Source organism: Carettochelys insculpta, chromosome 22 (genome assembly GCF_033958435.1).
Source record: "Carettochelys insculpta isolate YL-2023 chromosome 22, ASM3395843v1, whole genome shotgun sequence".
In the NCBI taxonomy this organism is placed as follows: domain Eukaryota; kingdom Metazoa; phylum Chordata; order Testudines; family Carettochelyidae; genus Carettochelys; species Carettochelys insculpta.
Genome location: NC_134158.1, coordinates 4,750,937 through 4,775,360, shown reverse-complemented (window position 1 = coordinate 4,775,360; position 24,424 = coordinate 4,750,937). Strand labels below are relative to the sequence as shown.

Sequence of the window (24,424 nt, the reverse complement as noted above, 5' to 3'; positions counted from 1 at the left end):
AAGTGGAGAAAAAAGAAGGAAGTGTGTGTGAACAAAAGGAGCAGACCCAGCAGGCAGCACTGCCTGGGGACAGTCCGTTCCCTTGGGGAGGGTTTGTGGGAAAGGCACAAGGGACAGATACTAACTCATCCCCTGCAGTGGAATCCCTGCCCTGAGCCATTTACACTCTAGCTGCAATGGAAGCTCAGGGCTTGTCTGCACACGGCTCTAACCCACCAATCCCCGATCACAGAGACACTCACTTGCCCTCCTTCACCAAGGCCACACAGGAGTCTGCCTCCAAACCGACCTCCCTCTGCCAGCCCTGATGGTTCATAACAACAGGCACCTACCAGGTACTCCCGGCTTTTCCCCTCTCCAGTCGCTTTCAGTCCCAGCAGCTTTTCTCTCTCTTCTCTCAGAGTCTTCAAACAGGCCTGGATTTTTCCCTGAGGAAACACAAAGGATTTGGGAGGTTTTACTTTGGGTCGAGAGGGGGGTGGCGCTGGGTATTCGCCCCCAGAACTCAAGATAACTGTTAATCTTTGTGAGGTCAATACTCCCCAGGAGAGGACACGTTATTAGTGCAGCCCCAGGGCTGGTCACAGCCAGACGTGTTACCAATTCACGTTAGGGCTTTTTAGTAATTTGCGAGAGATCTGGATTCTGCCCAAAGCTTTGTGGGTACTTGCGAATTGCCGAGAGGTGCAGCACATTCCAGGGCACTGGAGTCACATGGGGGTGAATCAGCTGCTCCATCTGAGCCCTGTTGTGGGTGAGCTGAGGGCACCTGAGGCCCACACAGCGTTCAGCCCAGCGACCTCCTCTAGTGCCGGCCGCAGCATCTGAGTTTAACCCCTCGTGGAGCTGCGCAGGAGTTCAGCCTCCCAGTGGGAACCTCCTCTCCCTGCTGGGCCTGGGGCCTTCAGCAGCGCGTCTTTCCCTCCCAACCGCTGCTCCTCTTCACTGCTCAGTGCTGGTGAGATGGGCGTCATCGAGTCACAGCTGCCTTTAAAGCAGGTAAAATCTTTTGGTGAAAAAGAATCGCATCCCAGCCTGGGTCTCCAGTAACGATCTCTGTGTTTCTTAGGACTTGTCTACACTGGTTTTGGTTTTGTTTGTTTGTTTTCCCAGAAAAGCCCCTTTATAGGTGGGGGGCAGATCCCACAAACCCCTGTGCCCACAGTGCAAAGCTTGCTAGTCTGGTCTAACAGGGCATTTAACTCAAAATCGTAACTCCCCCAAAACAAACAACTTCCACTGACCTCCTCCCCCTTTCCAATTTGAAACTGACTCAGTGTGTACGAAGGAGAGGAAATTAAGACTTAATTGGCCTCTTTGGAGACACCTGGTTGTAGCTCTTATGTCAAATCTGGGCTCTCTCGTGTGAATGCTCCGTATTGAAATGCTCTGGCAGTGTGAGCGCTCATCTCGGAAATAACTTATTTAGGTGTTAGAACACTGAGATAAGTTACTGCTGAAAACCCTGCAGTGCGGACACAGCCTTAGGGCAGGTCTACACGGGTCACGGAAGGGACGATCTTCTGGGGCGTTGTTTTGCACCTGCGTGAAACGGCTCATTCTGGGGCCTAGGTTGCCCCCGAAGCTCCTTGCAAGCCGCACGGATGAAGGAATGCCGACCGGAGGAGCGCACCCATCGACATTTGGCAGTGAGGACAGGGACCAAAGGTGACGGCTGCAGAATTGATTTTCGGAATGCAATTGGTGTAACTAAAGTTGCGTAGCAGCCACTGACATTCCCAGTAAGAGCAGACGTAGCCTCAGGGGATGTCAGGCTATTTCGAAGGCAGGCTAGAAACAAAAAGTGAAGCTGGCCCAAATACTGGGCTGAAACACACCTATTGCTTAAATAGGCTCCCTCTTTCCCCACTCCTCCCCACAGGCATTCGTTAAGCATCCCCCCAAAATGGAGGCCTGCACCAGGTGACAGAGTTACATGTCTTTAAAGCAGCCATCTCCGAGACCTACAGATCAAAAGCCACTTACAAGCCCTCAGGTTAATTGCTGGGCCTGAGGAAAACTAACTCCAGAATCTCCAGCAATGGCTGTTTTTAGCACCTCTAATGCTAAACAAGCACACAGGGCGTATTTCCAACTACTCACACGAATTACACACTCAGCAGGTCAGAACATTAAACATAATCGGTCACAAAACATCTTTTATTCAAAGCATCTCTAAGTTATACAGATTTACAGTCACAGCCCATTTTCCATACAGCACAGGGGGGAGGGGTGTCCCTCACAAAGACAAACTTAAAACCTTCCTTTATTGCCTTTTTGCTATACTGCAGCATCACTAATTTGTATAGCAACTTTCAGGCCCTGAAGGCTGCACACACCGGAATGGTGCCATTGACTTGTCAGTAAAACGCAAAGTTATTACCCATCAGCCTGGACAGCAGCTCTGTACCTTGTACTCCTGGTCAGCCTCCTCTATGGGAACCACAGTGTGAGCGCAGTGAGCCTTGGATCTATCACACACCACACAGATGGGGGTTTGATCCTCTTCACAGAACAGTTTCAGAGCCTCCTGGTGCTCCCCACACACCCCGTCCCTGCCTGCTCCCTTCGCTGCCTGCAAACTCAGCCATTTGACGAGTTCTGCCATGTTTGCCAGCTGCCTGTTGGGCCGGAGGTGTCTCTGTTGCACAGGTTTTCTGCACTGAGGGCAGGAGGCGGTTGGGTCGGGTCCCTCCCAGCACTGGCTGATGCAGGCTCGGCAGAAGTTGTGCCCACACTCCAGAGTGACCGGGGCTGTGAAATACTCCAGACAGACGGGACATGTGGCTTCTTCCTGGAGACTTTCCAGGGGGCTCCCTGCAGCCATGGCTCCCTCTGGGCTGGGGAACAGGGTGAGTTTCCCTTTCCTGAGCTCACACTGTACCCCACCTTCAGCAAGTGCTGGGTGTTTTTCCCTTCCTGGAACTGACTCGGTTGTTTGCTGAATTGGAAGGTGCCAGTGGTAACAATTCCGCCCTGGAGGCTTTGGTGAAAAACGTGCCACTAGGGCTCTGGTCCTGATGTGGAGGGTCACTGAGGCTTCACAGGCACATGAGCATCCACTTGTCCCAAGGAGCTTTCAGGAGCTAGTTGGGTCTGTGTGTGTAAGACGTCACCTGCTACTGGACAGATCCATCAAAGAGAACCACAGACCCCCACGTACAGCCCACAGCTAAAATCTCTCCAGCACTTCTTCAGGGATTTACAGCTCATCCTAGATGACAATGACAGGGGTTACTACCTTCCCCAGGTCTGTCTCCACAGACTGCTGGGGAACAATTTTAACAACAATTTCACCAAATTGTAAATCAGGTTTAACCATGCTGGAGACGTATTGTATCCATCATATTTATAGGTGTTGTTTCAGGAGATGCGCTAAAACCTTAACATTCCCAGATAACACCCAATACATTTCACCTTCCAGCGTCACTAAGCTGAGAATCTGCATTTCAGTACACCGTGGCTACGTCTACGCGTGTACGCTACATCGAAATAGCTAATTTCGAAGTAGCGACATCGAAATAGCCTATTTCGATGAATAACGTCTACACGTCCTCCAGGGCCGGCAACGTCGATGTTCAACTTCGACGTTGCTCAGCCCAACATCGAAATAGGCGCTGCGAGGGAACGTCTACATGCCAAAGTAGCACACAGAGAAATAAGGGAGCCAGGCACAGCTGCAGACAGGGTCACGGGGCGGACTCAACAGCAAGTCGCTCCCTTAAAGGGCCCCTCCCAGACACACTTTCATTAAACAGTGCAAGATACACAGAGCCAACAACTAGTTGCAGACCCTGTATATGCAGCACGGACCCCCAGCTGCAGCAGCAGCAGCCAGAAGCCCTGGGCTAAGGGCTGCTGCACATGGTGACCACAGAGCCCCGCAAGGGCTGGAGAGAGAGTATCTCTCAACCCCCCAGCTGATGGCCGCCATGGAGGACCCCGCTATTTCGATGTTGCGGGACGCGGATCGTCTACACGTCCCTACTTCGATGTTGAACGTCGAAGTAGGGCGCTATTCCGATCCCCTCATGGGGTTAGCGACTTCGACGTCTCGCCGCCTAATGTCAATTTCAACTTCGAAATAGCGCCCAACACGTGTAGCCGCGACGGACGCTATTTCGAAGTTACTGCCGCTACTTCGAAGTAGCGTGCACGTGTAGACGCAGCTCCAGTCATCAGGGCAGTTTTATTTCCTAATTCCATCTCTTTCTTGTTTAGCAACCAGGTGATAGAGTTCAGCCACTGCCACACTTTCCATCTAGCTTTCAAGTTTCCCGAACCTATTTGGACCAGATCCATATTGGCATGCACCTGCTTTTGAATAAGACTATCTTGCAGCTGTGACAAGCGGCTCAACTTGTTTTTGATCACCTCTGTTGTCAGATGCTACCAGCGTGCTGCTCTGCTCTCTCTAGTGTTGGTATCACTCGGCTGCGTGCGCGTGTTCCCTCTGTGCGCTGCCCCAGCTCTGCAGATAGCCGACACAGCAGACCCGAAGAGAACCCCCAATGACCACAGAGTCTAGTAAGGTGCGAAGGCACGTCGGCCAGGTTTATTGCCGTATTGGACACAATAGTAGTTCCCTGTAGACTTCTTAGTCTAAGTCAGGGCATACTACAAATATGCACCCACGGTCAACGGACTCGGCTCAGTCAGTGGCAGGACTTTCCACTGCCCCCTTGGCCGGACCCAGACTACACCCCAGGAGTACATTCTTATACACAGGTACAAACAATTCACACATCACTCCTGACGTACTGAGGTACAACCCTTTGTACGTAGTCAGGTGCCGCCTCTCACCTTGTACATGTTGGTTCGAACAAAACAACTCTATCCATCATGTTACCCTTCTGCCCCTGTCACTGGGATGGGTCGGCCTGTTCTTTCTTCTCTGTGGAATGTTCCAGGGTCGGGTGTTCTGGTGCCATGTTCATACTTCAATATGCTGGGTAGCTCTGTTTATGCCCCATCAGCCCTCTTCATGCCAGCGTCTGTGAGCAATGCATCCCTTCAGCGCACAGCTGCACTTTGCTTTCTGTTAGCAAAGGCTTGACCATTACTTTAGTTCAGGCCTAAGGCCTCATACTGGGCCTCTACTTACTATAGACACAACTGAGTTGTGATGCAGACAAGGGATACAACTTAACTGCAATGCTAGGAGGGAGCAAGGCCTTACAGTACGTACTATCTAACCCTGAGTGACACAGAGGGAAATAGAAACTGCAGAATTTATACGCAAGTCCTCAGACATGAAACTGTACCTCATACACAAAACCAACACTAACCAAACACACCTTTCTGCTACACTCGCTGTCAGGGGAAGGGAAAGGAGAACCGGGCTCCAGCCCTCTCTCTGCAGCCCCCTCCTCCAGCTGGTGGTGATACTCTGGGGCTACCCCAACTCACCTGTGGCCTTCATATGGTGGGCAGGCTGTGGGGTGGGGCAGGCTCTGGGAGCTGCCCACCAGTCTCCATGGGGCTCCCGCTCCCCTGCGGGCTGTGTGGGCAGGGAGTGAGGGTCCGATAGGCTGTCCCTCTACAGCAGCTGCCTGCAGAGCGTAGGCGGTATAAGGAGGGGCAGACTCTGGGGGGGCAGGTGATGTGGGGGGCAGGCTCCACAGAGCTATCCCCCTGGAGCTGCCTCCGCATTGCCCGCAGGTTGGCTTTGGGGGGAGGGGGGGGCTGTTTCCCCCTCCAGGCTGCTTTGGGGGGCGTGTCTGTGCAGGTTTTTTCTCATCATTTGGGGCTGCGTTGCGGTATCTTTTTTGTTTTACTTTGTGGTTTCCTTGTCACTTGAGGCCTCTACCATTTTCTGTAGTCAGCGGCCTCCAGCCCCGCAAAGGTTCCCTGCTCCTGCCACACGCCTGGCTGAATTCTGCTCTTCTTCCTCCTTTCTGCTCCAGTCTGATTTTTCTCTTCTTTGTCCTTGCTGGCGCCTGATTGAATACTTTTGGTGGCTGCCAAGGTGTGTGGTTGACACCGGTTCTGCAGTCCGGTGGTCTGATGGTCTGAAGAAGTAGGTCTGTCCCACCAAAGCTCACCGAATAAATTATTTTGCTAGTCTTTAAAGTGCTACTTGACTGCTTTTTGTTTTGGTTCTGCAGTCCATACAGGGTTAACAGCTCGATGGGATCAGCATGCTGCAGCGAGGGGTCAGGCTTTATGCAGATTAGCTGATCGCTTCGGGAGAGAAACAACCACCACAGATGCAGCTCACAGGTCTGGTGGAATAACTTGTTTTAGAGCTGAATTATCTGGTGGGAGAGGTTTTGCTTTGACCAGCTAGAAAGGAGCTGCAGGATGAAGAACGTCGGTGTACTTGCCAATCTGTGAAAATCTTGTTGCAATGCTCACGTGATGCATTGGCTTTAGTCGTCATGACATACAAAAGTGTCCAGACAGGTGGGCTGTGTAAAATGTTCATAGCATTAAGTCACCCCTCCCACTTTTTGTTTTTTTTTAAAAATATAAATAAAAGAAAGAAAGGTCAAGCTCAAGTGTAGTATTTGAGATCACCTGCAAATGAAGTGTCAGTAATCTTGGTCTACTTTTTCGTTGGCCAGTAACTTTATCTGTTTTGCACAATGGTATTTTATGCACTGTGTGTGGTTGAACTGCATCTATCTCAACAGAGCCATCCAGCATGGGAACTGTAACAGAGGATGTGGATACTCTAAGGATACTCTGTGCTATGTTCTCTGTGGATGTCTGGTTCTCTCCAGGACCTGGCAACTACAGCATAACGCAATCCTAAGCTGCGTCTACACGTGCACGCTACTTCGAAGTAGCGGCAGTAACTTCGAAATAGCGCCTGTCACGTCTACACGTGTAGGGCGCTATTTCGAAGTTGAAATCGACGTTAGGCGGCGAGACGTCGAAGTCGCTAACCCCATGAGGGGATGGGAATAGCGCCCTACTTCGACGTTCAACATCGAAGTAGGGACGTGTAGACGATCCGCGTCCCGCAACATCGAAATAGCGGGGTCCTCCATGGCGGCCATCAGCTGGGGGGTTGAGAGATACTCTCTCTCCAGCCCTTGCGGGGCTCTGTGGTCACCGTGGGCAGCAGCCCTTAGCCCAGGGCTTCTGGCTGCTGCTGCTGCAGCTGGGGGTCCGTGCTGCATATACAGGGTCTGCAACTAGTTGTTGGCTCTGTGTATCTTGCACTGTTTAATGAAAGTGTGTCTGAGAGGGGCCCTTTAAGGGAGCGACTTGCTGTTGAGTCCGCCCCGTGACCCTGTCTGCAGCTGTGCCTGGCTCCCTTATTTCGATGTGTGCTACTTTGGCGTGTAGACGTTCCCTCGCTGTGCCTATTTCGATGTTGGGCTGAGCAACGTCGAAGTTGAACATCGACGTTGCCAGCCCTGGAGGACGTGTAGACGTTATTCATCGAAATAGCCTATTTCGGTGTCGCAACATCGAAATAAGCTATTTCGAAGTTGGGTGCACGTGTAGACGTAGCCCTAGATTGATTTATCGAGGCCCTCCCGGCAGCCCTGGGTGGAGTGACAGTGGACTGCATCATCCCGGACACCAAAAGCCTGCTCAGACCAGACATCGTAATAACTAACGAGCAGGCAAAGAAGATCACCATGGTGGATGTCTCCATCCCCTTCGAAAACCTGTCAGTGGCCTTCCGGGAAGCAAGGGCAAAGACGCTAGATAAATACACACCGCTAAGGACACAGGGCTACAAAGTGGAGGTACATGCCCTGCTGGTGGGTGCCCTGGGGGCCTGGGACCCCCAGAACAAAATGGTCCTCGACGCCTGCGGCATCAGCCGCCACTATGCCCGCCTCACGCGACAGCTAATGGTGTCAGATGCCATCAGATGGTCCCAGGACGTCTACACAGAGCATATTACAGGCCTCCGCCAATATCAGGACAAATAACTGCCCAACTACCCAGAACTCATCTAACGGGCCCTACTACACAGAGAGAAGCCATCTCTTTACCCTTTCCCTAGCCTCCCTTTTCTTTTTTTCTTTTCCTCTCTGCCTCCCTTCGCAGTGCATTCCTCCCTCGTTCCCTTTCCACTCATCGACCACGACCCAGCCAACACGGAATATGGGTAACGAGGACACGTGACGAGATGACGAACACGATACAGGACTGGGCTAAGTGGAAGCATTGGCTTCCACCCACCTTTTGAACTATTGCTGAAGTTCCACTTCCCTTCCATCTTGGCCAACCATGGAATGAAAAGATGGACCCCACGTTGGGGAATGTCGCACCCACTACCTCATGCACTCTTCTGATTCTTGGACCATGCTGCACCTCACGGGTGATGCCCCCCCGCCACACCGGGTACGCGTTCGTCCAGACGAGGCTCCTTTACAAAAGGATCCTGCCTACTTCAAAGTCTCTTTACGCCTATGAGCAGAGGGGAATAATAGCTCCCGTACACCCTGAGGAAGAGGGACGCGAAGGGGATGTGCCCTGCCTCACCCGGCTGCTGTTCCAGGAGTAACGGGGCTCCCCAGCCAGCCCCTTCTGGGGCGCTGAGCTAATGGGGCGTTGGCCGCTGTGCGGGGAGCTCGGCTGTGCCGGGGCCGGGCCTCCTGGTGGGGGCGAGGAGCTGGGGCTGCTCCCGGGGGTGGGGGAGACGTGGCGCCGCTTAGCCCCGCTGGGGGTGAACGCTGCTCTCGGAAGTCACCTGGGGCGACGTCCCCTGCAAGCAGGGCGCTGCGGGACCCAACTGGCCCGAGCCTGCCGCGGTCAGGGGAAAGGCGCCCCAGCCTGGCAGGGACCTGCTGCAGCTGGGGAACCCCCCAGCCCAGGGAAGCCCCCATCAGTCCCAGACCCACTGAGGGCAGGGGAGGGATGCCGATCTCCCAGCCCAGCCCCATGTGGCGCCTCCCCCTGCCTCAGCCTGGGGGCTGTGTTGGGGGGAGAGCTGGGGGGGTCCTCTCTGCTGTAGCCCGGGGCCAGCCAGCACCCCAAGCCCTTTAGACCTGGCTCCACCCCAGAGCCCGCATGCCCAGGCAGCACCCTCACCCCCAACCCTCTGCACCAGCCCTGAGCCCCCCTCCCACACGCCAGGCCTCCTCCCCCTCCCCCCCACGCTTTGTCAGACTACTGATATGGAGGGGACTTGTCACATTTCACATGAGGGGTGCAGGAAACAAATTCATTTCACAGGTGCCTGGGAAAAGTTAGCGGCAATGCTGAGTCTGAGCCCGGGTTTTACAGAGGAAGCATCAACCCAGCTGGGCCAACATCCCAGCCTTGTTTCCAAGGGGTGACCAACAGCTGGGGGGAGTGGGGGCGGGGAGGGGGACAAGCAGGAGCAGAGCGCATGAGAGAGGGGACTTGCATTTTGCTCAGGGTTAATAACCCCTTGGGACTGCCCTGCCGTGCACTATAAGAACAACAAGTCCTGGGGCACCTCAGAGACTAACATTCTGGAGCATAAGCTCTCGTGGGCAAAGTCCCGCTTCATCCCAGAGTGCGCCAGCCTTTCTAGGTGGCAATGCGCCCACTGCTCGCCTTTTCCCTCTCACTCTACAGGCTCGTCTTCTATTGGCCCAGCCTGCTACTGCTGACTGAGGACTGTTTCTCACTGCCTCTCTCCTTCTCTAGAGTTGCCCACTGCTCGCCTTGTAATGATCTGCAGCGCTAAGGGTCTGTCCTGATCGCTTCCTGGAACAGCTGGTGACAGTCTCGCACACATACAGCATCCATTCTCACTCACACAACAAGGAGCTTTCATTAGCACAGCTACAATCAGTACTGAGACTGAACAGCAAGTTAATTTCAAAACCATCACACTGAATTCAATGTCAGATACAGGTGAACATTACACAGAACTGAGAGAGTTTTAGACTACAGGGGTGCAGCTTGCTTGCTTTTAGGCCCTTTTAGGCCCCATGGAAAAACTGCCAACTGTCTTCAGTTGCATCTCCTCTTAGTCTTAAACCTGCACAATCAAAAACTTTCAATCTGTTCTTATTGGTTAACCAAACCAGGTCTGACCAGGGGGACTGGAACAATTTTTCTCATGGGAGTGCTGATGAAAGGGAGTTACAGCCCTCTGCTTTCACCAGCCCTGGAGGCCTGCTGACCTAGAGCAGACCTGCCTCTCACAAACACTTGGATTCTTTTCTCTGCAAAAAAAAAAAAAAAAGGGCAGTCTCTTAGCATTTTGAAGGCTAACAAAATAATTTATTAAGGGGTGAGCTTTTCTGGAATAGACCCACGTCTTCAGACCATAAGACTCAATATTTAAGGCACAGACAACCAAAACTAGTCATCAAGGTTGACTAATCAGAAAAATCGGAATCAAAGTGGGCACATCAGAAGAGCGGTAGGAAGGGGAGAAATCAAGAGTCACATAAAACAAAGTGGCTTTGTCTACACTAGCCCAAAACTTCAAAATGTCCATGCAAATAGCCATTTTGAAGATTACTAATGAGACTCTCTTTAGAATGCGGGGGGGGGCCGGATGGGGGGCAGCACTTGGAAATTGCAGCAGCTCGCGCTGCACAGCTGGTCCAGATGTGGAAATCCCCTTATTTTAATTTGCTGATAGGAATAAGGGGATTTCGAAGTTGCCGGGGTTCTTTTGGAAAAGACCCCCACCTAAACCAACGCCGCAATTCCAAAGTGCCCAAACCCTGCCCTTGCTAATGAGGTGCTAAATATGCATTTAACTGCTTTTAGAAATGCTAAATATGTATTTCAGTGTTCTCTTAGTAGTTTTTATAATAATCATTTCTATGGTAATTTCAAAGTTTTGGGCAAGTAAAAACCCAACCTGAACATAAAAGCATAAGTGATTCTTACAACAAGTTTACATACAAAGAACTCTGTTTTTGGTTCAGAAAGAGAACACCTTTAAAGTTGAATTCTATTTTTTTACCAAGACTATTGCCCCCCGAAGGGAGGTGCACCGTTCCTGGAAGTACTGCAATACCAGGTCGATGCGTGGAGTGGATGGAGCAAGCTCCTATTCCATCTCCCTGTTCCAAAAAACCATTTAATATATAGTCCTCAGATAGAGGACGTATCAGATATTAAACTGAGAAGAACAGATTAAATGAGTTTTAATGAGGGAATGTTTCAGATACAGCAAGGAGCTTAACAAATTCACATACACAGGGATATATCATCTGAGAAACTAGAACAGGTTATGGAGCGTAATATACAGTAAACAGTATCTTAGTACTTACATAAGAAACCCAACTAGTCTCAGATAGACAACAAAACACAGTTACAAACAAGAGATAATATAAAATATCGGCCTTTTAACCAATCTCTACCCTGACAAGAAAAAGGGGAAAATACTTCAAAGTCGCAGACAATATAAGATATTGGCCTTTGGATCCATCCCCATCCCTAGGGGAAAATCAAAAAGGGGAGTATTTTACAGATACTAGACAATAAACAATATCGGCTTATCGGCCAGTCCCTGAGAAAAAACAAGTCTTTGAACATAAAACTCCCCGACCCATTAAGTACCAGGGAGAATAAAAAAAAAAAAAAGAAAAAAAAATATAATAATAATTAAATAAGTAAATTACAATAGGAGAAAAAAAAATAAAAAAAAAATTAAAAAAAAAAATAGATAAAATTAGGAGAAAAAAGGAAAACACAAAGGCGCTTGGTAATCAGCTGTCAGTATATTGGCGATGGCCCGTGATATGCTCTGTGTAGATGTCCCTGGACCACCTAATGGCATCGGACACCATCAGCCTGCGCATCATTCGAGCATAATAGCGACTGACCTCGCAGGCTTCCAGGACCTCATCATTCAGGGGGTCCCAGGCACCCAATGCCCCCACGAGCAACGCATGGACCTCCACCGAGTAGCCCCGGGACCGCAAGGTGTCCGCCAACGGGGCATACTTTTGCAGTTTCTTGGCCCGGGCATCGCGGAAGGCCGCCATGCGGTTCTCAGAGGGCACCGTAATGTCCACAATGAGGATCTTCTTAGACCGCTCGTCCGTCACAACGATGTCCGGCCGCAGAAGGCTGTCAGTGCCAGGGATGGAAGAGTCTACGGTAACGGATCCAAGGGTCGGAGGCAGCGCTTTCACCAGCCGGTCTTGGATGGCGTTATGGCGGCGCTGCCAAGCCGCCGAATGCACCATGCAGCCACAGAGGACGTGGGGAAGAGTCTCCAGCGGATATCCGCAACGCCTGCACCTTTTATCGCGGGTCCCGTGGCGGACAGCGCCGTTGAGCGGGACGCAATTAAGGCGCGCTCGGTGGATGAAGCGCCAGTCCGCAAAACGGGTAAAGTTGCCAGCCCGGAGGAAGTGGTTACTGGCATCCCAGTGGCTGGTCACGTCAAACACCTTCCTCTGATCAGGTTTCTTCCGCAGGGCCTCGGCATATTGGTGGCGAATGGTGCTCTTTAGCAAGCGCTCCAGCAGGGTCCGGGCGGATGGGGTGACGATGGTATGTCCTACTACACTTGATCTTAGCCAAAAGGCCGAGAAGCGATACAATTTTGTGAAAATTTTACGCAGCCCACCCATCTGGACACTTTTACACATCACGACGAGTCACCCGAATGCAACACGTGAGCCTTGCAACAAGATTTTTACAGATCGGCAAGTACACCTACTTTCTTCATCCTGCAGCTCCTTTGTAGCTGGTCAAAGCAAAACCTCTCCCACCAGATAATTCAGCTTTAAAACGAGTTATTCCACCAGACCTGCGAGCTGCCTCTGTGGTGGTTGTTTCGCTGCCTAAGTGATCACATAATCTGCATGAAGCCTGTCCCCTCGCTGCAGCGCGATGACGCCATCGAGCTGTTAACCCTGTATGGACTGCAGAACCAAAACAAAAAGTAGTCAAGTAGCATAAGAACATAAGAATGGCCATACTGGGTCAGACCAAAGGTCCATCCAGCCCAGCACCCCATCTGCCGAGGGTGGCCAATGCCAGGTGCCCCAGAGAAGGAGAACAGAAGACAATGATCAAGTGATTTATCTCCTGCCATCCATCTCCTGCCTTTGTTCTGAAGGCCAGGGCACCATACTTTATCCCTGGCTGATAGCCATTTATGGACCTAACCTGCAAAAATTTATCAAGCTCTTTTTTAAACCCTAATAGAGTCCTGGCCTTCACAGCCTCCTCGGGCAAGGAGTTCCACAGGTTGACTGTGCGCTGTGTGAAGAAAAATTTCCTTTTATTAGTTTTGAACCTACTACCCATCAATTTCATTTGGTGTCCCCTAGTTCTTGTATTATGGGAAAAGGTAAATAATTTTTCTATATTCACTTTCTCCACACCATTCATGATTTTATATACCTCTATCATATCGCCCCTCAATCGCCTTTTTTCCAAACTGAAAAGTCCCAGTCTCTCTAGCCTCTCCCCATATCGGACCCGTTCCAAGCCCCTAATCATCTTAGTCGCCCTTTTCTGAACCTTTTCTAATGCCAATATATCTTTTTTGAGGTGAGGAGACCACATCTGCACGCAGTACTCGAGATGTGGGCGTACCATAGTTTTATATAGGGGAAGTAGGATATCTTTTGTCTTATTATCGATCCCTTTTTTAATAATTCCTAACATCCTATTTGCCTTACTAACTGCCGCTGCACACTGCGTGGATGTCTTCAGAGAACTATCCACTATAACTCCAAGATCCCTTTCCTGATCTGTCGTAGCTAAATTTGACCCCATCATGTAGTACGTGTAATTTGGGTTATTTTTTCCAACATGCATTACCTTACACTTACCCACATTAAATTTCATTTGCCATTTTGCTGCCCAATCACTCAGTTTGCTGAGATCTTTTTGTAGTTCTTCACAATCCCTTTTGCTTTTGACTGTCCTGAACAACTTGGTGTCATCTGCAAACTTTGCCACCTCACTGCTTACCTCATTTTCTAGATCATTGATGAACAAGTTGAACAGGATTGGTCCCAGGACTGACGCCTGGGGAACACCACTAGTTACCCTCCTCCATTGTGAAAATTTACCATTTATTCCCACCCTTTGTTTTCTGTCTTTTAACCAATTCCCGATCCATGAAAGGACCTTTCCTCCTATCCCATGACCGCCTAATTTACATAAAAGCCTTTGGTGTGGGACCGTGTCAAAGGCTTTCTGGAAATCTAGGTATATTATGTCCACTGGGTGCCCCTTGTCCGCATGTTTATTAACCCCTTCAAAGAATTCTAATAGATTAGTTAGACACGACTTCCCTCTGCAGAAACCATGCTGACTTTTGCCCAACAATTTGTGCTCTTCTATGTGCCTTGCAATTTTACTCTTTACTAGTGTTTCTACTAATTTGCCTGGTACTGATGTTAAACTTATTGGTCTATAATTGCCAGGATCTCCTCTAGAGCCTTTTTTAAATATTGGTGTTATATTGGCCGTCTTCCAGTCATTTGGTACCAAAGTGGATTTAAAGGATAGGTTACAAACCACTGTTAATAACTCCGCAATGATGTGTTATGAATGTGTTATAAATAATAATGTACCTACAATCTAAATACTATTCAAATACCTTTGTGACTGTAGTGCCAGTTCCAAGCCTCAAAATCAGAACACGAATAACAAAAAATCCTCACAGCATTATTTTTCTAAATCTCTCATGATTGTTTTTGGGCCTGATTTGTGGCTTTTGAACCACCGGGGATGGCAATGCCAGAGTGGTGTAAATAAAGGGACCTGGGTGAGAATGAGAATCCAGCCTGTTGTCGTTCAAATTGGCAGTGTCCCTTTAACATGGTGGCCAGGTTTGCAGTCAGTGAGGGTGTGTCTACGCAGCAAACTTATTGAGGAATAACAGCCACTCTTCCCAAATAACTTTGCGAGTGTCTACACAGCAAAACCACTATTGCAAAATTATTTCGAAATAGCGAAGGGCTTATTTCAAATTTGGTCAAACTCATTCCATGAAGAACAGGGCCCATTCCAAACTAGGGGCTGTGTAAACAGGACGACGGTCTATTTCAAAATGAGCTACTATGGAATATTTATTCTGAAATAACTTTGCTGTGTAGACGTGGTATTTCAGATTAGAGCCCCGGGAAGCTGTGCTTTCAGGGACTCTAATCCACAAGAGGCTCTACTGTGTGTGGAGACACTATTTGGGAATAAGTTTTGCTTATTTTCCCTGCAGCATGGAGGCGTTATTCTGAATATTTCTGGAAGGAATGTGCCAGCAGGAACTCAATGCTGCTGAAGGGTGGGAGGAATGTGTCTCCCAGAGATTGTTTGCATGAGAATGCAAAGGGGTGCATATGTGATACCTGGCAAACAAAGAGTGATGGGTATCAATGAAGCAATGAGATTTTGTCTATTGTAAACACATTGTTGTAGAATCACAATTTATGCGAACACTCAGTATGAGAATTGTGAAATCTCACCAATTTTCCAAGTCGTTGGGGGGGGCGGGCAGGGCAGTCGATATAACTGCAAAAGACATGGATTACACAGAGCTCCCTGGTTTGAAATATTATAAAGCAAATATGCAGGGGGTGGGGCGTATGGTTTGAACCAGGTAGCTGAGTGCCGTGGCCCTACCTATTCCTTGGTCCTATAGCTCTAAGTTTGGTCTGAGTAGTCCTCTCCTGTGTTAAAAGATAGTGCTGCATAAGAGTATTTTTGTGAGACTCCACTTTGGTGGCTATCCAGAGCTGAAACTACAGGGGGGCAGCTGAGGCCACCAAGTGCTGAAATTACAGGGTTTTGCCTCAGGCCAGACCCACCATGGCACTGGATGGTGTGACCGGCGAGCAGCTGGTAGGAGGAGCAGTGTATGGCAGGACTGGCGGGTGGCCGGGAGGAGGAGCAGCGGATGGACAGAAGGCACGACCCATGGACGGCTGGTAGGAGGAAGCAGAACGCCGGACGGGCGCAAAGGTGGCCTTGTCTCAGGTTCCGTGAGGGAAAGCATCAGCGTGAGGTGTCAGTGCCCACAGGGACTGGACCAAGTTGTAAGTGGGGCATTTGAAGTGGGGGTAGGGAGAAAGTTGGGTGTGTGGATTGGCTGGTCACAGTACTGGACTGGAGAGCCTGAGAGGCCAAGGACACTGCTCAATGCATCTGAGCTGGGACAGTTACTTGAGAACTGGTTATGAACTCTGGGTGTGGGATTTTCCCAAGCTTATGCTAATTGACTTTTCTGCCTCTTTTATTGAAAGTCCATTTCTGCACTCAGACTTTGTGCTTGCGAGGGGGGAAGCGTTGCCTCTCCGAGGCCCCCAGGGGTGTGTGACATTCCCAGGCTACTGGCTGGGGGCTTGACCTGGTTCTGTGTGAGATGGATGAAAGGAACCTCTCGATGTTGAACCCGGCCCTGGTTGCTGCCAATTCCTTCCGGCAGAAGGGTAACAACAATAATACAAACATCTGAGCCGAATAAAGAGATTCAGCGAATCACCAGACACCTCCCTTGGCCTAGCTGGCAGAAGATTTGGTACAAGCAGAGAAGAGCGATTGCAATCATATTTTGCATGTTCATTTTACACTCCAGTAATGCCCCACCTCAGCACAGGGACGTGCTGGTCTGTTCGCTGTTGGGGCTGGAGGGGCTCATCTCTCTCCCCCTCCTGTCCCTGGGGCTTTAGGAGGGGCCCTGAGGGGCAGATGTGGGGCTGGGCAGGGGCAGAACTAACAGCCAGGCCGCTGCAGGGGCAGGACACAATTAATTAATGAGGGTCACCAGAGGGTGGGGTGGGGAGCTGGATGCGATTTGTACCGATCTGTGTCCTAAGATCTCACTGGGGTCTGTCAGGTATTTCCAGTAAATAAAGCAGGAAAGACAATTCTGATGTGTTTTGTCCTTTTTCATTTCCCGGCATCAGTTCCTGGGGGCAGAGTGGAGAGTTTGGTTCCCTGCTCAGTGGGGTCCCTCCAGCCCCCCACTGAGACTGAGGCTAGAGAGGCTGATTTCAGGGACACAGTTGGAGCTGGGAGCTATGGTGCCACACCCCCAGCCAGGGCCGGATTCTCCCCCCAGGGACAGAGCCCGGCGGGAAAGTGAAGATCGGGGCCTCGGCACCAGCATCGATAAATGTCACCTGCCCCCGGTCACAGTCCAGACACACCCGGATCCTGCGGGGAGCCCGGCTAAGGGTCAGGGGGGTCTCAGGGGAGGTGAGAGCCTGGAACTGACCATCCCACTTCTCCACAGCCCAGATCCCCCCCTCAGGGCTGAGGCTGATCCATCCCTTCCTCCTCACAGATTCTCTGGCCACCCCCACAGCCCAGAACAACCCATCCCCCACCTCCACCTCCCAGCAATGTCTCCCCGAGGTGAACCCCTCACAGCCCAGCACACAGAGCTCAGCGTCGAATCTCTCTGGGTTGTTGGGCAGGCGCTGTCGTGTATGTTCCCATCTCACACTTTTCCCACCCTCAGACAGGACGAGGTGGGGATGAGCGGTGTCTGGATCCAGAGTCACATTGGCTGCAGGGGAGAGAGAATCAGAGCGTGACGGGCAGAGCTCAGCCCTGGGGGAGGGTTTGATGGGGTCAGTGACAGAATCGGGCCCAGCTGGAGAGTGACTCAGGGAATCTCCTTCCCCCAGGCTGTGCCCGACAGCTCTGAGATCTCAGCCCAGGGCTGGGGAGAGTCACTCACAGGCAGGGACGGGTCAGGGACAGGGTGAAAGGATCGGCTGGGCCAGACCTGGGGCTCAGGATCTTTCCCCTCCTGCCCCCACCTCTCCCTGGGGAGGGACTAGAGACTGGGAGCCCCAGCAGATGGTCCAACTCAGTGACCATTGGCAGAGCTCCCCTCCTCCACACCTTAAATCTGAAAGGTTTGAAAACTAAAAGAAAATGTTACTGGAAACCACATTAACTGGTGCCCTTTTTTGTTAAAACTGAATGGAAATAGTTTATAGTGACAAAAAATAAATATACACATCGTGAAGTTCCCCTCTGTACTAAAAAATTTAATGGAAATATGTTAACAATCCTTTTTTAAAAAAATCCATCATAAAAATTAACAATCAAAACAACACTGTAATTTTGAAAAATACAATCATTTCAATAAAGCGTGAATCTTTTTCCTTCATTTTCAAACCAGCCCCAACTGACTTAAGAACCGAAGCAATGATGGATTAATCTGCTAGTCAATATATAAACAGGATGTGCGTAATATTGTAGATAGTGTAAGGGATAGTTAGAGCATCTCAGGGGAAATGCAGCACAGCCTGCCTATACCGCAGGAGGAGGCAAATGGGTAGTATTTCTTTCCATGTTTCTGTCATTTCTCACTCTAATGGTAACACAACACAATCCATCATTTACAGTCAAGCCCTGAGATACAATCACATCTGCTCTGATCCTACTGACAGAGACCGAAAACTCCAAAATCTGCCAAACATTCATAGACCTGAATTACCCACCAGGAGAAGTTTAAAAACAAATCAACAGGGCCAGACGAATACCCAGAAGCCAACTACCCCAAGACAGGCCCAAAAAAGCCAATAACAGAACATCACTGGTCATCACCTGCAGCCCCCAAGTCAAACCACTGCAACGCATCATTAAAGCCCTACAACCTATCCTAAATCATGATGCCACACTCCAGAAGGCTCTAGGTGACAGGCCTGTTCTTTCCTATAGCCAACCTCCCAACCTTATGAGAATTCTCACCAGCAACCACAGGCTAAACCACAATAATACTAATCCTGGAACTTTTCCTTGCAACAAGCCCTGTTGCCAACTTTGTCCACATAGCTATTCTGGACAAAGATACCATCACTGGACCAAACCACGTTAATTACAGAATCCTGGACACATTCTCCTGGCCCTCAACTATCATCATATATGCCATCATCTGCCAACAATGCCCACACACCCTGTATATAGGACAGACTGCAAACACTCTTCCACAAAGAATGAATGGACATAGAACAGACATCAAACAATTCCAAATACACAAACCTGTCAGCCAGCACTTTAATGGAGTGGGCCATCCTGTTTAAGACCTGAAAGTTTGTGTTCTATTGAAAAGGGACTTTAACAAGTGTCTACAGAGAGAATGCTCAGAACTAACATTCATATTCAAATTTGAAACATTAACCCATGTTTTGAAGAGGGACAGCAATTACCTGACCCATTATAAGGACTCTTTTACATACTTTGATGCTTTATTTAACTCTTAACTTCCCCACATCACACCCTCTGCCGTCCCTCTACTCTTCTGATTTGCCAACCTTGATAACAATTTTTCTGATTTGTCAACGCTGATAACAATTTTTGGACCTCTGTGCTTTATATACTGAGTCTGTGCTCATAAGGCTCTGATCTGAAGAAGTAGGTCTGTCGCACAGAAGCTCATCACCTAATACATTATTTTGTTAGTCTTTAAAGTGCGACTAGACTGCTTTTTAGTATTGCTAGAATACAGACTAACATGGCTGCCACTCTGTGTCTGATGGTAACTGGAACTGCACAGCATCCTTTTGGAACAAATACGTTTTTTAATTAATCAACCTGAGTGGTGGACCTCAAGTTTGTACCAGTCTCACCCCACAATTAAATAGAAGCCAAACCTCATTGTGAACCAGTTGACCAGAGACTTTGGCATTTGGCACTGTTCCAGATGCTTAACTCGCTTTGCCCTCCGAGATCTCTTCTACGTACCTTTGAACTTGCTCAGAGTCTCGGAGAGAGCAACAGTTTTCATGGAGAAACCACTGACTTGTCCTTCCAGTTCAGGGGAAATCTCCTCTGGCGGCTGGAACTTCCCCTTCTCACACCTGGACAGAAACAACATCAGAATTTAGTGACTCGGTTCTTCAGTTCTTGCCAGTGAGTCGCTGCTCTGAGGGGCTGGGAGTTAGAATCCCTCTGCCTCTCCCAGCCTGAGAGCAGGTGCAGCACAGCCCAGGGCCCTGCAACATTCCCCTCGCAGGCCCCATTCAGATTCTAGAACTACGGCCTGGAGAGACCAGCTCTGGGGACAAAAGGGGAATTGCGTCTCCATGGCCCATTCACACCTTGGCCTCCAGGCTCTGAGGGACAGGATGCTGCCAGTGGAAGTGCTGTACAAATCTGCCCACTAGGAACTAGACTCAGACACCAATTCACCCAGTGCCCAGCAGTGACAAGCCGATGTTCCAGCCTCATAGTCCTGGGGCAGCCGGTCCCCCAGGGAGGTGACACCTCTAGGGAATACTTGAGGTCAGACTTTGCCATTGAGGGGATAATTGGAAAGTCTGTGCAAGGGTGAGACCCTCAGGCTGGAGGTGATCAGGGAAATTTGTAGCTTAGATGGGACCTTCCCCTAACATCTCACCATAGAGTCCTGGGGAGATTCAGTGGTAACACCACCTCCAAGATATTTCCCAACACTGAGAGGTGTGAGGGGGACGGAGAGCCACGTACCTGCTCAAGGTGCTTCTGACGTCCTACAAGGGAAGGAGAGAAAAGAATCTTAGTCCCACACAACACGCACAGGGGATCCCAGGGAAGGGAGTTTGCAAATCTAGGGAAGAGGGGCCCTGCCCTGGCCCCAGGGCCTTGGATTCCCTGAGCTCATGGGGCTTTGCCATCTCTAATATCTCTGTGTCTGTAACTCAAGACCTCAGACTGCTGGACCCCAGAGCTTATGATTCAGGAGCCTCCCTTCCCTGTGAGGGGAGCTGGGATGTTTGTAGCCATAGGCACCAGCTTCCACTTCTCCCAGGGGATGCAGAACCCCACTCCCACTCCACCCCCTCCGGCAATGCCACTCTTTGCCCCACCTCTTCCTGCCCCCACACTTCCCCTTCCCCACCTGTGCCCATCCCCTCCCTCCAGCACACCCTGGACCTGATCCTTTCCTCCCCACAGCTGACTGTGGCAGGCAGGACGTGCAGGGAGAAGTGGAGGAGCTGTGGCTGGTGGGTGCAAAGCAACAACTTATTTTTTTCTCTGGGATCTCCAGCCCTGGGGCACACACAGAGTCTCTGTGTCTCCCTCAGTCTCACCTGCAGGAATTCACTCGCTGGCTTCTGACACTTCCCCTCCAGCTCACCCATCAGCTCACTGAGACGGGAAATCTGCGCAGAGAGTTCACTGACACTGTCATTCTGGGTCCTCACAATCTCCTCCTCCAGCTTCTCCAGCCGGGCCAGCAGGAGTCGCTCTTGTTCCTCCAGGAACTGCCGCAGCTGCTGGAATTCCCACACGATTTTCTGCCTCTCCCTTTGTGTCTGTCTCTGTAGGAAGACAGGGGAAGGGCTGGTCAGGGCCATGGGTGGGGCCTGGGGCCTTGTCATGGGGAGCTGAGTGCGCAGTAGGGAGAATGTCTTTGAAAAACCCAATATCTGACTTTTGACTCTGTTCTGTGCACACAAGGCAGAAGAGTCTCTCTGAGTTTCCCCCTTTGTCCCCTGTTATCTCTGAAAGGGAGGTTACCAAGGTTGCCAGTTAGCACATTCTGTCATTCATGGCCTCTGGGAGTTCAGACTCCGAGCAGCAGGAGGCCGGGCTCAGCACCGCACTGACAGAGATGCAAGTGGAGGAAAAAGAAGGAAGTGAACAGACACAGCAGGCAGCGCTTCCTAGGGACAGTGAGTTCCCTTGGGGAGGATTTGTGGGAAAGCCACAAGGGATAGATACTAACTCATCCCCTGCAATGGAAGCTTAGGGCTTGTCTTCCCATGGCTCTAACCCAGCAATCCCCTACCACAGAGACACTCACTAGCCCTCCTTCACCAAGGCCGCACAGGAGTCTGCCTCCAAACAGACCTCCTTCTGCCAGCCCTGGTGGTTCATAACAATCGGCACCTACCAGGCACTCCTGGGTTTTCCCCTCTCCAGTCACTTTCAGTTCCAGCAGCTTTTCTCTCTCTTCTCTCAGAGTCTTCAAACGGTCCTGGATTTTTTCCTGTGGAAATAGAAAGGATTTGGGAGGTTTTACTTTGGGTTGAGCGCTGGGTATTTCTCTCCACCAAGATAACTCAAGATAACTTTTAGTTTTATTTGCTTGATGACATCGAGACTCCCCGGGAGAGGACACGTTATTAATGCAGACCCAAGGCTGGTCACAGCCAGACGTGATACTAATTCACATTAGGGCTTTTTAGTAATTTGTGGGAGATCTGGATTCTGCCCAAGCTTTGTGGGTACTTGCGAATTGCGGAGAGGTGCAGCACATTCCAGGGCACTGGAGTCACATGGGGGTGAATCAGCTGCTCCATCTGAGCCCTGTTGTGGGTGGGCTGAGGGCACCTGAGGCCCACACAGCGTTCAGCCCAGTGACCTCCTCTAGTGCCGGCCGCAGCATCTGAGTTTAATCCCTCGTGGAGCTGCGCAGGAGTTCAGCCTCCCAGTGGGAACCTCCTCTCCCTGCTGGGCCTGGGGCCTTCAGCAGCGCGTCTTTCCCTCGCAACGGCTGCTTCTCTTCACTGCTCAGTGCTGGTGAGATGGGCCTCATAGCGTCACAGCTGCCTTTATCGCAGGTAAAATCTTTACGTCGAAAAGAATCTCATCCCAGCCTGGGTCTCCAGTAACGTTCTCTGTGTTTCTTAGGACTTGTCTACACTGGTTTTGGTTTGGTTTTGTTTTCCCAGAAAAGCCCCTTTATAGGTGGGGGGCAGATCCCACAAACCCTTGTGCCCACGCTGCAAACCTTGCTAGTCTGGTGTAACAGGGCATTTAACTCAAAACAGTAACTCCCCCAAAACAAACAACTTCCACTGACCTCCTCCCCCTTTCGAATTTGAAACTGACTCAGTGTGTATGAAGGAGAGGAAATTAAGACTTAATTGGCCTCTTGGGAGACATCCCATCCTAGCTCTTATGTCAAATCTGGGCGCTCTAGTGTGAATGCTCCAGATTGAAATGCTCTGGCAGTGTGAGCGCTCGTCTCAGAAATAACTTATTTACCTGTTAGAACATTGAGAAAAGTTATTTCTGAAAAACCTGCAGTGCGGACACAGCCTTAGGGCAGGTCTACACGGGTCACAGAAGGGATGATCTTCTGGGGCGCTGTTTTGCACCTGCGTGAAATGGCTCATTCTGGGGTTTAGGTTGCCCCCAGAACTCCTTGCAAACCACAAAGATTAAGGACTGCCGACCGGAGGAGCGCTCCCATCAACATTCGGCAGTGAGAACAGGGACCAAAGTCGACAGCTGCAAAATCAATTTTAGGTTTGCAATTGGTGTAACTAAAGTTGTGTAACAGCAGTCAACATTCCCAGTAAGAGCAGACGTAGCCGCAGGGGATGTCAGGCTATTTCGAAGGCAGGCTAGAAGCAAAAAGTGAAGCTGGCTAAAACACTGGGCTGAAAAACACCTATTGCTAACATGGACTCCCTTTCTCCCCACTCCACCCCAACAGGCATCCGTTAAGCATCCCCCCAAAATGGAGGCCTGCACCAGGTGGCACAGTTACATGTCTTTAAACCAGCCACCTCCCAGACCTACAGAACAACAAGCCATTTACTAGCCCTCAGGTTAATTGCTCAGTCATGAGGAAAACTAACCCCAGAATCTCCAGCAATGGCTGTTATTAGCACCTCTAACTCTAAACAAGCACACACGGCGTATTTCCAACTACTCACAACAATTACACACTCAGCAGGTTTGAACATTAAATGTAACCGGTTACAAACCATCTTTTGTTCAAAGTATCTCTAAGTTATACAGATTTACAGTCACAGCCCATTTTCCATACAGCACAGGGGGGAGGGGTGTCCCTCACAAGACAAACTTAAAAACTTTCTTTGTTGCCTTTTTGCCAGGCTGGAGCATCACTAATTTGTACAGCAACTTTCAGGCCCTGCAGGCTGCACACACCGGAATGGTGCCATTGACTTGTCAGTAAAACGCAAAGTTATCACCCATCAGCCTGGACAGCAGCTCTGTACCTTGTACTCCTGGGCAGCCTCCTGGATGGGAACCACAGTGTGAGCGCGGTGAGCCCGGGACTCTCTGCAGATCACACAGATGGGGGTTTGATCCTCTTCACAGAACAGCTTCAGAGCCTCCTGGTGCTCCCCACACACCCCGTCCCCTCCTGCTCCCTTCGCTGCCTGCAAACTCAGCCGTTTGGCTATTTCTGTAACATTGGCCAGCTGCCTGTTGGGCCGGAGGCTTCTCTGCTGCACAGTCTCTCTGCACTGAGGGCAGGAGGCGGCTGGGTCGGGTCCCTCCCAGTACTGGCTGATGCAGGCTCGGCAGAAGTTGTGCCCACACTGCAGAGTGACCGGGGCTGTGAAATACTCCAGACAGACGGGACATGTGGCTTCTTCCTGGAGACTTTGCAGGGGGCTCCCTGCAGCCATGGCTCCCTCTGGGCTGGGAACAGGGTGAGTTTCACTTCCCTGAGCTCAGGAACAGGCTCATGCGCTGCAGCGAGTGGGTGTTTCCCTGCCTGGATCTGACTCAGGCTGTTTGCTGGGCTGGGAGGAGCTCACGGAAACACCGGGGCCCTGGGACTCCCACGAGCTCATTGACTGGCCTAAGCGCTCATGGGCCGCCGGAGAACAAACAAACTCTGTTTATC

The 24,424-nt window shown here is 50.5% G+C and overlaps 1 protein-coding gene and 1 pseudogene across 1 annotated transcript; both read right to left on the bottom strand.

Moving 5' to 3' along the window:
- Nucleotides 1-10,884: 10,884 nt before the first annotated feature.
- LOC142025322 (U2 spliceosomal RNA) lies at nucleotides 10,885-11,060 on the bottom strand (annotated as a pseudogene).
- Nucleotides 11,061-16,307: 5,247 nt separating this feature from the next.
- On the bottom strand, nucleotides 16,308-24,203 carry LOC142024879 (zinc finger protein RFP-like). The gene is made up of 6 exons (XM_075017185.1): nucleotides 23,787-24,203; nucleotides 21,707-21,802; nucleotides 20,901-21,131; nucleotides 20,317-20,339; nucleotides 19,573-19,688; nucleotides 16,308-17,383 (listed from the first exon to the last, which is right to left on the bottom strand). Exons 1-6 carry the CDS (start codon nucleotides 24,201-24,203, stop codon nucleotides 16,866-16,868), a joined length of 1,401 nt encoding a protein of 466 aa, XP_074873286.1. The 3' UTR covers nucleotides 16,308-16,865.
- Between the last annotated feature and the right edge of the window lie 221 nt (nucleotides 24,204-24,424).